The 14,995-nt window shown below is 37.9% G+C and overlaps 1 protein-coding gene across 1 annotated transcript in view; it reads right to left on the bottom strand.

Moving 5' to 3' along the window:
- ALS2 (alsin Rho guanine nucleotide exchange factor ALS2) overlaps nt 1-14,995 on the bottom strand; it is a 39,999-nt gene that overhangs the window by 7,879 nt on the left and 17,125 nt on the right. The window contains exons 11-24 of the mRNA XM_072419138.1: nt 14,816-14,978; nt 14,308-14,439; nt 13,026-13,154; nt 11,467-11,537; nt 8,953-9,019; nt 7,113-7,309; nt 6,855-6,920; nt 6,681-6,779; nt 6,411-6,575; nt 5,868-5,979; nt 4,457-4,534; nt 4,245-4,378; nt 3,221-3,385; nt 456-573 (exon numbers count right to left, since the gene is read on the bottom strand). Coding sequence (XP_072275239.1) covers nt 456-573; nt 3,221-3,385; nt 4,245-4,378; nt 4,457-4,534; nt 5,868-5,979; nt 6,411-6,575; nt 6,681-6,779; nt 6,855-6,920; nt 7,113-7,309; nt 8,953-9,019; nt 11,467-11,537; nt 13,026-13,154; nt 14,308-14,439; nt 14,816-14,978 — 1,696 coding nt within the window. The remainder of the gene's footprint in view (nt 1-455; nt 574-3,220; nt 3,386-4,244; nt 4,379-4,456; nt 4,535-5,867; nt 5,980-6,410; nt 6,576-6,680; nt 6,780-6,854; nt 6,921-7,112; nt 7,310-8,952; nt 9,020-11,466; nt 11,538-13,025; nt 13,155-14,307; nt 14,440-14,815; nt 14,979-14,995) is intronic.

The following is a 14,995-nucleotide window of genomic DNA, read 5'->3' as shown; positions in this document are numbered from 1 at the left end:
GTTTTACATTGCTGGGCTAATTTTAGAGGAGGAAACCTGAGTGATTACTTTTGGCAGTTGGGGTAAAAGCCAAGGGACCCCCATCTTCTCCAAAGCCTCCAGTGGCACAATATCATTGTGCAGGGAATTGGAATGCTGTGCATTTGAGACTCCCACTTTATAGTAACCCAGAGCTGCATTTTGTCAAAAAAAAAAAAAAAAAAAGTCCCTATTCCAGGGAACCTGACCTTACTATATCATGTGCCCCCCACTGGATATGCACTGCCATGGTCCTACACATCATTAGAGAACTAGTATGTTCTAGAAGCTTTTGCGTATTTTTAATACTTTTATTTGTTCTCAATTTGTATTGTCAAATATCAGTAACATTGTGGTAAACATTTATGCAATAGTCTTATAACTAAACCGCCCCACCTAATTGCCATACTTAACATCTTAATCCAAAAATTGCTTACATTTATTAAATAAGTCTTGATCTTGTCGTATTTCTCCATAGTAAAAGGTCCATCATGCTGAGGAATGTGCTCCAAACTCTCAAGTGTTTGTGTGTGAGATCGGGTCAGTGGTTCTGGACTGTGAATAAAAAGATTATAATAATCGGTTAGAGTAATGTTTGATACATTTTGAACACTGTCAACCCACTCTAACACTTCAACAATGTGTATAAGGCATCAATACACAATTATGATAGGTAGGTATTTTATAGGCTGATTTTACCAGATCAGACTTACCCTGTTGGTGGTTCTATAATCATGCTCAGAGCTACAGTGAGGGAAAGAAGTATTTGATCCCCTGCTGATGTACGTTTGCTCTCTGACAAGGAAATGACCAGTCTATAATTGTATTGGAAGGTTTATTGTAGCTGTGAGAGACAGAATAACAGCAAAAGAACCCTCAAAACCCAGTGGTCAAAAGTCAGAGCTTGATGTGCATTGTAATGAGTAAAATAAGTATTTGATCCCCTATCAACCAGTCTGGAGACTGGCTAGGTCACTCCAGGACATTCATGTGCTTCTTCTTGAGCCACTCCTTTGTTGCCTTGGCCATGTGTTTTGGGTTATTGTCATGCTGGAATACCCATCCACCACCCATTTTCAATGCCCTGGCTGAGGGAAGGAGGTGCTTCCCCAAGATTTGACAGTACATGGCCCCGTCCATTGTCCCTGTGAAGAGGTGAAGGTGTCCCGTCCCCCTTAGCAGAAAAACACCCCCAAAGCATAATGTGTCCACCTCAATGTTTGACGGTGGGGATGGTGTTCTTGGGGTCATAGCCAGCATTGCTCCTCTTCCAAACACGGCGAGTTGAGTTCATGCCAAAGAGCTCAATTTTGGTCTCATCAGACCACAACACGTTCACCCAGTTCTCCTCTGGATTGCTCAGATGTTCATTGGCTGCAGACGGGCCTGTACATGTGCTGTCTTGAGCAGGGGGACCTTGTGGGCTCTGCAAGATTTTAGGCCTTCACGGCGCAGTGTGATACCAATTGTTTTCTTGGCGACTATGGTCCCAGCTGCCCTGAGATCATTATTAAGTTCCACCTGTGTAGTTCTGGGCTGCTTCGTCACCATTCTTATGATCATTGCAATTCCATTTGCGGAGTGTTTCCTCCATTTGCGAATTATCGCAACAACTGCTGTATGGCGATAGTCTTGTAGCCCAGTCCAGCCTTGTGAAGGTCTACAATCTTGTCCCTGACATCCTTAGACAGCTCTTTGGTCTTGGCCATGGTGGCTAGTTTGGAATGTGATTGATTGCTTCTGTGGACAGGTGTCTTTTATACAGGTAATGTAACAAGCTTGGATTAGGAGCACTTCATTACAGAGGGTGCTCCTAATCTCAGCTCATTACCTGCATACAGGGAACACATGTGGGAGCTTGATATCTTGCTAGTTGATAGGGGATCAAATACTTCTTTCACTCATTACAAAGCACATCAAGCTCTGACTTTTGAGCATTGGGTTTTTGAGGGTTCTTTTGGTATTATTCTGTCTTTTATAGCTACAATAAACCTACCATTACACTTATAGACTGGTCATTTCTTTGTCAGAGGGCAAACGTACAAAATCAGCAGGGATCAAATACTTCTTTCCCTCACTGTAAATAATTAAATACATTTGTTGTGGAAAGGCACGCCGTGCTTTGTGGATTATGTTTGCTATTTTTGTAGAGATTGCTCTGAGACAATATAACCAGGACAACATGTAAATCTTTCACAAACTGCAAATGTAATCTAAGACACAATGCAACAATGCTCACGTAATTTAGCCCACCCAGATTCCCTAACCCTTTTTATAGATTTAGGTTGATTCCTTAGAGCCAGACTAAGCAAAGCTTTCATGAAGCAGCTAGTAATAATTAAAAATGTTTACCATACATGAACATTTTCTAAAATGGTAATGGCAATTTCACCAATTATCCACATAGCTTTCTTGGTTCTAATGAGTGTTGAAAACACTACATACAGGTGACTCGGCCATTTAAATCAACTATGGTGTTAATTTAATGTTGCAAGACAAATGCTAAATGACTGAGAACAGAACAGATTTTAAAGGTTTTGAATCTCACCTGTTCAAGTTACACACATACACCTCAGTTGTGATTACCATTGTGATTACAGGAAAGTGCGTTACTGTGTGGCTACAAATGCCAGTATACATTTCTGGCATTAATGAAAACTAAACAAGCTACATAACAAATAGAGAAATGTATTTAACATCACCGAACCAGCCCAGTTCAATGTAACTACTACTAGCTATATCATAAACTTCAATGTAGAATTAGGAGTCTCAACAAGATCAGGTAACCTGCAACCACATAATTTTATAAAACAAAGTACAGTAGAACCGCGGTTATCCGGAACTCAGATAACCGGAAAATTCAGATAGCCGGCACCTGACAGCTCAGCTTTCTTAAATGCCTCTGTAGCCCTAGCGGAGCTGTGGCATGTGTTCTGCATCCAAGAACACATACCACATCTCAGCAGGGGGGACAAGTCTCCCCATTCAAGTCTAGTGCGGAATGGCTGAGAAACCCCAGTTTCAGAGTAACCTCAGTTAACCGGAAACTACACTGCAGCTTATGGGTGCCGGATGTAATATGCTGCAATCAAATAAGAAAAACAAGTCCCCCAGAGGGTATATCCATCAGCTGAAAGAGATTGACAATAAAGCATATTCTCTAATGGACATCTATACAAAATGTGCATATGAACATACAGACCTTCCCTGTTGTTGTCGTCTCTTAGTAGTAATAGCCACAGCAATGTTGTCCCAAGCCTTCTGAGGATCTCCTTTTCCAGGAGTCTCACAACCAAGTTGCCTCCAGCACTCTTCGAATACAGCCTTCCATTTCTCATCAGCTGGGACTGAAAGATAGCCCAGCTTTCTGTAAAAGAAACCTGGTTAAAACCACATAAGTCTTTTAACTTTACATTATGTTAAGCCATTAGGTTAGTTATAATTAAAAAAAACTCAGTAAATGTAAAAACTTTCATATTGCTTGAAAAAGACAAGCATTTAAAATATTACAGACACAATCGAATTCCGGGTGCAATGTAAGAACTGTTTTTGAGCAATGTGACAGTACTAAGAGTATCAGTACTAAAAATATCAGAGTAGGTAACTTTGTATTACAAAATTTTTATTCGAATACAAATCCAAAGATAAATTGATACAAACGATTACGTTGAAATGGTTATATTTAGAGGAGAGAATAAACCATTATCAGTCCTGGGTGCTTTTTCACATTGTGTAACCTTCCTTCTTACCCCATGGCGTTTTTACATACTTGGTGAGCAACATTAACTTCTCATGGGAGATGAGAAAGAAATGGGTGGTTCATTACAGGGTGTAAGCGCCACTGATACAGCGGTCAATGGCCCCATATGCAAGGGGAAGGAATGGGTTCATTACATTGTGCACATTCACCCTTCATGATGGCAAAATTGGCAGTGATGGGTTGTTTAATGCAGAATGTATGTGAACTGCATCTTATGGCTGGAAACTGTAATATGTATATGTATTATTTTTCTGATATTTTTGTTTTAGTTGACTTTTGAATATAAAATTCTCAAAAAATATATGGTAATGAACAAACTGTAAACTCAATTTATTCATGCAAATATAAAACAAAATAAAACAACTTTACTGAATGGAAACTACCAGCACTAGTACACTTTGCAGTGGTATTTATATTCTTAAATGTTTTCATTATAAAAGTAGAAGAAAACATTGGTTAGACTCACAGGGTCTTGTTTTCTTCCTTCTCCCCTTCATATATGCTTGGTTTTATATATGTGCCACTGACTTTGATTCCAGATCCCCACTCTCCACTAAAAACACCCTCAATACAGTCGCCATTGGACATTCGTAGAACTCCCTAAGAGAAAAATATATCAAGCATTTACAAAGGATTTTTGGATAACATTACAATACACAATAACAAAACAGATCTAACCTTTCCATTCAATGTCCAATCATCAGAGAATTCTCCTTCATAAACAGTGTCATCTTCTGATAGCAAGACACCACATCCCTACAACCAGAGACAAAAAACTAAATTTGCAGATTCCATCAAAGCATTCCTGAATAAATAACCACATTTTTATGTTGTGCAATATAATATTAGCTTTAAAATAAAGTGCACCTGTAAAAAACTTTGATACTTATAAATGTCTATGGATAAAACTGCTAAAGCATGCAAGTTTAAAATGAATCCTAATGAATAGCCTAGGATAAGTTTTGGCAAGTGGGACAATACCAACGTGTTGAGTGGTCATTGTTTGTGTCGCCTAATGCGCCCATTCTAACGTGTGTGCATGAAGGGTTTCAATTTTTTTATTAATTTATTTATTTTTACTAAACATGATTGGTTTCACACATTAGGGCCTGATTTATTAAAGCTCCCCAAGACTGGATAGGATACACTTTCAACAGTGAACCTGGGTGAGACAGCAAATCTGAAATTGATTTCTTAACGTTATTTGGTATTTGTTGGCACATATTTGCAATCCTGGATCAGATTTATTCCAGGTTTTTTTGGATCTCTCAGGTTCTCTGATGAAAGTGTATCCTCTGCAACTTGATACCAGATGCCTTCTATGCAAATCTAACACCAGTTCTGACTAGCAGTGTCCTGGTTTGGAGTTAGATTTACATCTATGGGTGTTAAATGGACAAGGGAGAGTCATGCCTTATTTCTCCCTGGTTCAGTTTCAAGCCTGTGTAAATGGATTTTTGTTAGGTGTCCCAACTGTATTTCTCTCCATACATACCAATGAAAACCGAAAAAACAGTTCTAAATGGCTAGTTATATGCAATGATATATGCAACAACCATTACAGAGAATGAATTGGCTCCAAACCACATGTCTATTGCAAAACTATCAAGACTGTTAAACACCCTCTGAGCTGGGGACTGATGTGAAGTGTTCTATTATTATTACACAGTATTTATATAGCGCCAACATTTTATGCAGTGCTTTACAAACTCCATTGACACATTACTAACTGTTCGTCAAAGAAGCTCACAATCTAATGTCCCTACCATAATTATAAGTCATTGGGATGTGGAAGGAAACCAGAGTACTCAGAGGAAACCTACGCAAACATGGGAAAAACCTGCAAACTCCATCCAGATAGTGTCCTGGCTGGGATACGAACCTGGGACCTAGCGCCCCAAAGGCCAGAGTGCTAACCACTGAGCCAACTATGCTTCCACGTTCTATGTTATATACATGCAAGTGAATACATTAACACTGCTGACATATGAACTGTGACTTATCTATGATGGTTACTGTACACCAATAATTTTATTTTTATGGTAATCATGGATAAAAAAAAAAACAATATGCTACACAAGTGACTCACCATCATTTTATTTAGATTAAATGCACCCTCATAATATAATCCAAACTGAGTGACCACAAGTCCATTGCCTTGTCGGAGGTCATCTTGCCACATTCCCATGTATTTTTCCCCTCTAAAGAAAAACACAAATGAATGAATGAAATATCCAATAACAATATTCAATATTTTATCAAAAAATGTGTCATTTTGTAAACATTCTCTCATCGAGAATCAATCTCCAAACAGAAAATGTTTGCTGGATTGTCAGACTGGCTGCTTTACCCATGGACCCTTAAATATTTTCTTCAAAACATAGCCTTTATAGAACGTTTCTATAAAAGGTTTCTCGCTATGGGGACAGACAGGAAGAGATAGGCAGAATGAAATATGCTGCCAGGGCAGGGTTGCAATAGAAATCAAGCAGGTCTTCCGGCAGAAAGAAATTGGTTTGTGTATGAAGACATGGGATCATCGCATGACAAGGCCATGTCATCTGTTACCAAAGGATACCCTTGGCTGTTTGTATAGTTTATGTTATTTGCCAAGCAGCATTTCAGTACATACCTTGTGATGTCATCAAAAACTCCATAACCTGTTTTCTTATCCATCACCCACTGACCAATGAACATGCTGGGTGAAGAGGAGGTCAGTTTGCCACTCCGAAGAAGCCCATGGCCATGACGGTTGTTATCCTGAAAGCAACCTTCATATACTTCTCCGTTAGCATACCTGGGTGGGTAATATTTAAATAAATTATTGTAAAATTAAATACACAACAGTGGAAATAATAAACAGACATAAGTGAGGAATAATAAATAATATATATTAGCATACCAGAATGTTCCTTGACCATACATTTTTCCATCTTTCCAGTAACCAAGATAACAGTCTTCTTTTTTCAAGGATTTTTTGGGGATGATGTATTTTCCAAATCTGTAAAATAAAAATGCCTGAAAATGGACACTATGATGTGGTGATGATGTAGGTTAAAACATAATAAAATCTTACCCATCCTCTAAACCATTACGGAATTCACCTTCATATACCCTTCCATCTGGCCATTTAAGTACCCCTCTAGAACAAGAAAAATTAAATCAAATGTGTGCATAAACAACTGAAACTCTATGTTTTTAATAACTGAATGAACTAAGCTTTTTTAAAACAAAATCAGTCCTACATAACACCTCAATACTCTCCTCAAGCCAAAGCCTATAAAGTTTACAAACACACAACATTGTTTCGTATCCACCTTTTATAATTCCATACCTGCCATGAGGTTTTCCTGCTAGCCAACGGCCATCGTATGAAGCATCCTTTAACCGTGGATCTTTGTAAAAGGTGTATTTGGCACTACGTGATAGAGGGGGATCTTGCCTCACACTCCCACTTGTAGCAGGTAAAGGCTCATGTACTCCTCTCAGGGCCTGATCCACAGCCTGGCTAATTGCTCGAAGCCACTTGGTCTGAGAAAAAATTGTTGAATAAGTACACAAAAAAACAGTCTGCAGTTTCCATTAGGAAGAGAAGAGAACTTAAAAGGAAGCTCCGATGACATCTAATCCATTTTTTCTATAGTTTCAGAGAATTGACCATCTGTGTACATTGCTACCCTTCCACTGCATGTCAATGAATGGCAGGTCATTCAAAAATATCTGCAACCCTTACAAACTAAATTAGATGTGGAATGTATTTTAGCGAGTAGATGAAACTTTGCATAACATGAGTAAACTAGTTTATGAACATACAGACCAGTAGCCAAGTCATGTACCATGTAGGTCACTAATAATGCAGAAAGTTTGCAATGCAGGCAATACCCTTTATCAGCTAAATTAAATTATATAATTCAAGTGATATCCTTAATCAGATAACTTAAATGCAAGACTTTGAGATCCAAAGACTTGCAATATTAATAACCTAAGCCCACCAACAAAAGGTATTCCTTGAACTATAATCTTTCTGCATCATAGAAAAAAAAAAAAAACTTACAGGAGTCCGTCATATACTGACAAATAATTAATGTTTGATGGGTTTGCCAGGGAACCTCATTTATATACTAGGAGGGGGTGGAGATTTTTTACATTGAATGAGATATGGTAGTTCTAGTCTAGGTTTCAAAGCAGAACTATAGCATTCCTAGCCATACACACAAGAAATACATCTATACGCTGTCAACCTAAACACAATGTTTTACAGATTTAAATACCCAAATTTAAAAGAAGCCATATTAGGCTATAACATATGCTATGGCTTTCTGATCCTACCATTTCACTACAATTCCATCAGATGGGATCTGGCACAAAGCAACAGATTCTGCATTCAATGTCTAGATGACCAGCCAGAGAATATGGTCCTGATTTATTAAAGCTCTCTAGGGCTGGAGAGGATACACTTTCATCAGTGAAGCTGGAATGGATCTGGTCCAGGATTAAAAAATTTGCTAGCAAACAGCAAATTCCATTTCAGGTTTGCTGGATCACCCAGGTTCACTGATGAAAGTGTATCCCCTCCAGCCTTGGAGAGCTTTATTAAATCGGGCCCTCATGGATGCACAGATCACCCTACACAGTGCAGACATTTATCCAGAATTTTCAGACTTAAAGATCTACCAGTTTCATGCACTGAATAAAAGATGGCGACTGCCTCGAATAAGGCCATTCCAAATCAGAGCTCTAAATATGTTCTGGGCATTTTGGAAAGAAAGAACGTTAAACTGGACAGAAAATGCTATGTGGTGTAAAGGGCATTGGTGTTTATGTTTAATAAGATAGCCCTATTCCAAAGCACATTTATTGTGCTGTCTCTATTACACACAAAAAATGTAAACGTTGAGAAAACCGCAACCAATCAGGTATGAAACAACCATGGAAGCTTCGATGTGTTTGGTGATGCACAAATCTGTGAACATTACATAGAAAAGGATTTAAGAAATATACTTTGCCATTTACCAAAGCTTTTGTTACTTGGAATAACGTAAAATTATTCTTAGACAGTTGCACGTTTGCTAAATACAATTGGTTTTATTTGTCGACCAGAATTTCTCTTGAAGTCACCTGCATCTTATTGCATGTTATTACAGTATTTTTAACTAGCTAAAATATTTTCTGACCTTTTCCTGGGGTATAAGGGCAACCAAAGTTAGCTGTTCCTCTGGTGTTGTGATTTTTAGTCCATTGCTGGAAGAGGGAAGGAAACAACTTTATTTACACACAACTGCACAAGAAAGTTTTATTTATAGACAAACACAAATTGCCGATTTTGCATTTGGCAATACATCTTATAAGGCTTATATGATTTATGCAATATTACTAATACATTAATGTTGAAGTGACTTATTAACTGGGTATGTAGTCGAACCTAGACCCAGCTTTTGTTTGTTTTATGATAATTAGAGCAATATACACAACCATCTCCCAGATTGTAGTGCCAGCAACATGAATTAGGCAGAGGGAGACACCCAACAGACTACAAGAAAAGGATTTTTATGGTAAGTTCCCCAGTAGAAAACTGCTCAGTCTGTTAAAACCAGTGAAAAAGACAGACTCAGGATAAAATCCGGAAACCCAAAAAGAAGTTCCAAAAGATAAGAGACAAGATCAACCTGCCTAACCAGCACAATGTTACTGACAGGAAAAACTTTTAAGTACAGAAACAAAATTTACAAGTAAGAAAAATCATATGAACATCTACATTATCTCATGGAGGCATATGGAACTATACCCGAACATGGAGGACAGCCTATCTGAGCAGACCCATAAGTCCTGGGACCCTGATCCCATAAAGGTGACATAGCTGAAGCCTTCATAAGAGGCTGGCTGCAATAAGAAAATTGTCTGCAGCAGCCTGAGGAGGAACCAAGGAGTGAGCAGAAGATCCACTTTTTCAGCAGTGCTCACCTGTAATGCAAGAATGGAAAACACTAGCTGGTGTACACTCTATGGTATTAGGGCTAATCAGAAATGGTAGGGGGAAGCCGTATTTACTATGGTTCAAAGTCAGCCGAGTACCTCAGTACATGGAAGTAAAACACTGGGGTTTATGTGTCTGTTAGGGTAGGAGAACACTCTGCCAAAATGGTCCTCAAACATCAAAGCTTCTGGAGAGTTCTTTAGCAGTGCCAGGGTCACCAAGACACGATGAGGAATAATACCCATCATAGGCAACTCCCAGAACTCCAAGATAAAACTGTCTATTAGACAAGACTAGGGACTGATGTATTCCATGTAAAAAGCAAGTAGTGGTGTTTAGTTGAAAAGGGTACTAGCCTAATAGGTTTTACATGATCCTCACAGAGGCAATTCAGCTCAAGCAGAAGCACTGACCTAAACCACAATGCCAATGGGCAGAGTGGTCTACAGCACAGGGAAGGTTACTGCAACCTAACATATTTTTAGGAGCTTCTGGGATAGACATATTACTCTCATAGGAAGACAACATTCAATGCAGAAGGTCTGCAGTATTCCCATCTGCAGGATAACAAAGAACCAATAGGACAAAAGTCCTTCAGAAAATGGTGCAAGTCCCACAACTGCATTAAAGAGTTCATTTTCCACTGGCTCTGATCCATCAGAAGCTCATAGGCCATTAGGCCTTAGAAAAGCAGATTCGGCCCTATGGGGAGCCAGGAGTATGTGGACTTCCAAGTTTAGTGCTTTGGAAAGAACCTAGAAATGGCGGGTGGGGAAAGAAGAGTGGCAAAGCCCCTCTATAAAAAGAAAACAAAAACTGAAAGGTAGAGTACTAACTGGTTTGAAAACTTTTCCATATCTACTGGGGTGTTCCCCAGAGGAGGTGGGGCAGGAATCTTAATGGAATGAGATATGTTGCTGGGACTCAATTACTTACATCATCATTGCCTGGCCAATCAAGATGGCCAAAGATCGCAATCAAGAAGAGAAGAAGGAAGATGGCAGGAGCCCTGACACGGAACAGAGACAGATGGGCAAAGCAGGGTTCCACTTTAAAATATCATTATATTTATTTTTGTAATGCAAGCAGTATAAAAGAGGGCAAAGAGAGACAATCAGTTAAGCAGCAGTGCAGGCTGTATGTATGTAGGCTATACTCCCTGTAAATGTACTTAAACTAATGTACTTGAACTTCAAGTGAGGAAAAAAAACAGGTTTTCTATATTGCTACACAGGGCTGTGCTGTGTGCCAGGGCAGAAGGATAAACTAATACAAATACTTCTGCAAGTAAAAACGGTACATGTTTTTAATCCGTGTGTTTAGCCATTTGCCTGGAGCTCAGCTTTAACAGGGCAACACTGGTAAAACTGGTTTCTCTAAAAACTGCACAAAACAATTAATTACAATTTTTGTGGTATTGTTATAAACAATAGTTCAAAGGCTGCATATGGAGATGTACTTTATTGGAAAGTGTTTTTATAGCAAATCTATCCTTCAATTACTGAAACAATATATTGTTTGAGAAAAAAATAGCTTCTTGTCAGAGTAGAGGATAAAACACTAAGTAGATATATGGAACGTGTTCAAACTCTAAACCATGCCCATCTAAAATACTCCAGGGAGAGATACATTCTATTTATTGCTCGCACAAATGCAAACAAGCATCCTGCACATTATGCTATAAAACAAATGGATTTTGTGCAACTGTACCCACATGCCAGCCACTTCTTCAGACAGCGGTTCAACCCAAAGTGTAGAAAGGGGGAAAATGTGATGTGTAGAAAACTGCAAAAAAAAAAAAAAAAAGACAAAATGAGAGAGTAAGAAAAGCCCACTGTGACTGTTAAGGATCATTTAGCACAAAGATCACATATACTCATATATAATATTCAATTTTAGAAAGGGAAGTGCTGCCTGCTTAGTGCCGACAACCCCAGGATGTATCTTAGCCATGGGCATGCATTAGTCTACTGTACACACTGGCATCATTCTATGTCTAGAAATTTATAGAGATTTCCTCTTTCCTAAAGCTTTCAGTTACATGCCAACCTCTAAGTCTTATAGGAGAAAAAATGGAAAAAGAATAAAAAAAAAAAGCAGAGGTTGTTGTTAGCAAAAAGAGATATATTATTGTGCAATTGTAGTATATTCAAACAACAAAACATAGATATTTACAAATATTCACTCATGTGGTTCATAGAATAATGCGTGGTATTTTCTTTAAAATTCTTTATAATAATTGTGAACTATTGTGTTGTGTTCTATCATATAGTATGACAATGAATTTATCATAACTTTGGCGAAACGCTTCACAAAATGAGATCAACTTTTCTCCACTCTTCTTTAACATATTTCACCCCTAATGGGGTTATACATATTCAAGGAGTGATATTTATAGCATTTAGGTCTAAACCCCACGTCCCAAAGTGGGCCATTGAAAACACAAGTGTATATTTGGTATTATCTGGGTTTTGTTGTTTGAATATACAACAATTGCACAATATATATTATTATTATCCAGTATTTATATAGCGATATACAATGCGTAGCACTGTACAAAGTCCATGGTCATGTGACTAGCTTTCCATCAATGGGGCTCGCAATCTAATGTCCCTACCATAGTCATATGTCTATTACAGTCTAAGGTCAATTTTGGGGGGAAACAAATTAACCTAACTGCATGTTTTTAGAGTTTGGGAGGAAACCGGGAATACCCGGAGGAAACCCACGCACAGGGAGAACATACAAACTTCATGCAATAGTGTCCTGGCTGAGATTTGAACCTGGGACCCCTGTGCTGCAAAGGCCAGAGTGCTAACCACTGAGCCACTGTTACGAACAAAAAACCTGCTATTACATAGTTTTACCATTGTCGTATAATTCTAAGTGTAAACACATTCAAGATAGTGCATGCAATCAACAAACTAATGGCCACATTTTCATAGAATAATATAGACACTTTCTTATGGGTCAAATCCAAAAAGTGAAAATAATGTTCAGCATTCCGTGTACATAGGGAAGGGCGCATCAGATTTTCACACAATTTTTCCCCCAAAGGAATGACTGAAAAGTCAGATGAGTTATAGATACAATTGTCAGTAATTACAGTGGTGTCTAGTACCAGCCAGTAACAGAACACTTTGTAGTTCTAGTTTTCCTCTGTAAACCAATTTGATCAAAGCTTTAATACTCAAGCTAAATTTTACAAATACACGTAAATGGTTTTCAACGCAACAATTGAATGATATTACAATAAAAAGCCGACCTCCCCACCTGTGCATGAACAAGGGCATCATTGAAAAGTATGAACCAATTAACTGAAAATCTTCCTGCATTCTGCAAACCTAATGCACGATTACTGCTATCGCAGATTAGGCGACGATCAGGCTTTCTAAGTGAATCCTGAAAAGTAAGATGAAAAACACAAAATGACAAAAAAAAAACCTTATGAAAGCATTCAAACTCACAAGTAAATACAATAAAAATGCACATACTTAACATAAAGTGGTCAGTTTAAAAACGGCTAAGAACATTTTCAGCAAGTACAGAGAATACCGGCTAATCTTGCCAGACATGGAGTGTTCCTATCATGTCAGCACAAACCTCTTCATCTTACTTGTGTAAATCACTTTTTTGAATATTGAGATACATGGCAGAAGCCTTTGAGTTCTAATATTGAAATAGATTTCAACTGTTGATCCAAAATTTTACAAGTGGATGTAACTGTATGCATCTTTGCAGTTTAGGATAACTATGGTCTGCACTAAAATGTGAAGCTTGTGGAATCAAAGCCGAGCCTCATCTTAGCTACTTAGCAATCGAGTTGCAGTGTATGTGGGAGCTACACAGATTAATGGAACGGTTTACTCGAAAATGAATGGATACCAAGTAAGATACTTCTATTTGTACATGTGGAACATTTACAGTGAGAACAAACAATCAAAATTTGGCATGCAGACATTTTAGACTGTAAAACCAAAGCAGTTTGTTGCTTAGGACTTTATATTTTTTTGAAGGCATTTATACTTCTGCCATTTGCTTACAACAGATCGAAAAGGCTTAGTGTTGCTTTATTTGTTTGGTTTAGCCTGTATGAACCATGGTTATTTTCATAAATACACTGGAGAAAAAATGTGAAGAAATCAAGGGATAGAAACAAATTATTTGCAAAATACCCAGGTTAAAAAAAACAAACCTTAAGTTAAAAGAAAACTAGTAAAGCCATCACCTTTAAGGACTGGTAAAGGTGCAAAATATTACGTTTGGTTTTAGGATTTTTTTAAATTGGTCCTTAAATTGTAAAGGTGGTCAGAGTGATCAAAAGAGACTGACCAAGGTCAAGCTTTACAGTAAAAGTTGATATTACCTTACAAAATCTGTACTCCAAGCTAAGGATCTATTGATAATTTTGGCATGCAGTGCACTAATGTTAATCTCCTTTTTGTTTGTTTGTTTTTCTTCATGGGTTGAAGTAAAAATTCCAAGACTTATGGTGGGTTTACATTAACCATTTACCAAACTATGGTAACCTCATGACAAGAGAATGCATACATACTGTCATTTTTCCAGGAAAGGTCTTCCAGAACCCCAAGGTATACTCAGCTTCCTTCTTCTTCCGATTCAGGGAAAGTGCTAAAGCTTCATAGTTATTGCTGGAGTCCTGCAGCTTCTTGTATTCTGGTGAGGACTAAACACATTACACAAGCACTAATGTTTAAAATCATGATTTGTCTTAAACCATCAAGTTCTGAAAAAAATTAGATAGGCATTATTTCTTTTAAAAGGTCTGCTCAGTCAAAACCAAGTTTTTAATGATGGTTTCTAATCTAATTTGGGGACCAGGTCAAAGATCTCAGCACACCCATTGCAGTCCACTTTTTATTATATGCACAACTATATACACACAACAGAAAAGTGCTGGAACATTTAAAGGTGCACAAAAAAAATGACCACTTAAGTACAAATCCTATGGCATTTGTGTACTCCAATCATGTTATACTCATTGTTTGATCCTTAGGTAAGAACAAAACTCATTTAAAATACTAATGAAGACAATCACTTACCACTTCAAAACACATGGCCAGTTTGAGCAGTAATCTGGCATACTCATGAAGTCGGGTTATTGGGGAAAAGAAGAGGTTATTGAGAGTCTCAGGAATTGTAGTAGCCTCATCTTTAGATTGGCTGAGATTTTGCAAAAGTTCTTGATTCTTACTGAAGAAATCCCTAAAATGATAATTGCC

This window comes from Pyxicephalus adspersus, chromosome 7, assembly GCF_032062135.1.
Source record: "Pyxicephalus adspersus chromosome 7, UCB_Pads_2.0, whole genome shotgun sequence".
Classification (NCBI taxonomy): Eukaryota; Metazoa; Chordata; class Amphibia; order Anura; family Pyxicephalidae; genus Pyxicephalus; species Pyxicephalus adspersus.
Note: the sequence above shows the minus strand (reverse complement) of the source record. Positions and strands in the feature narration are given on the sequence as shown.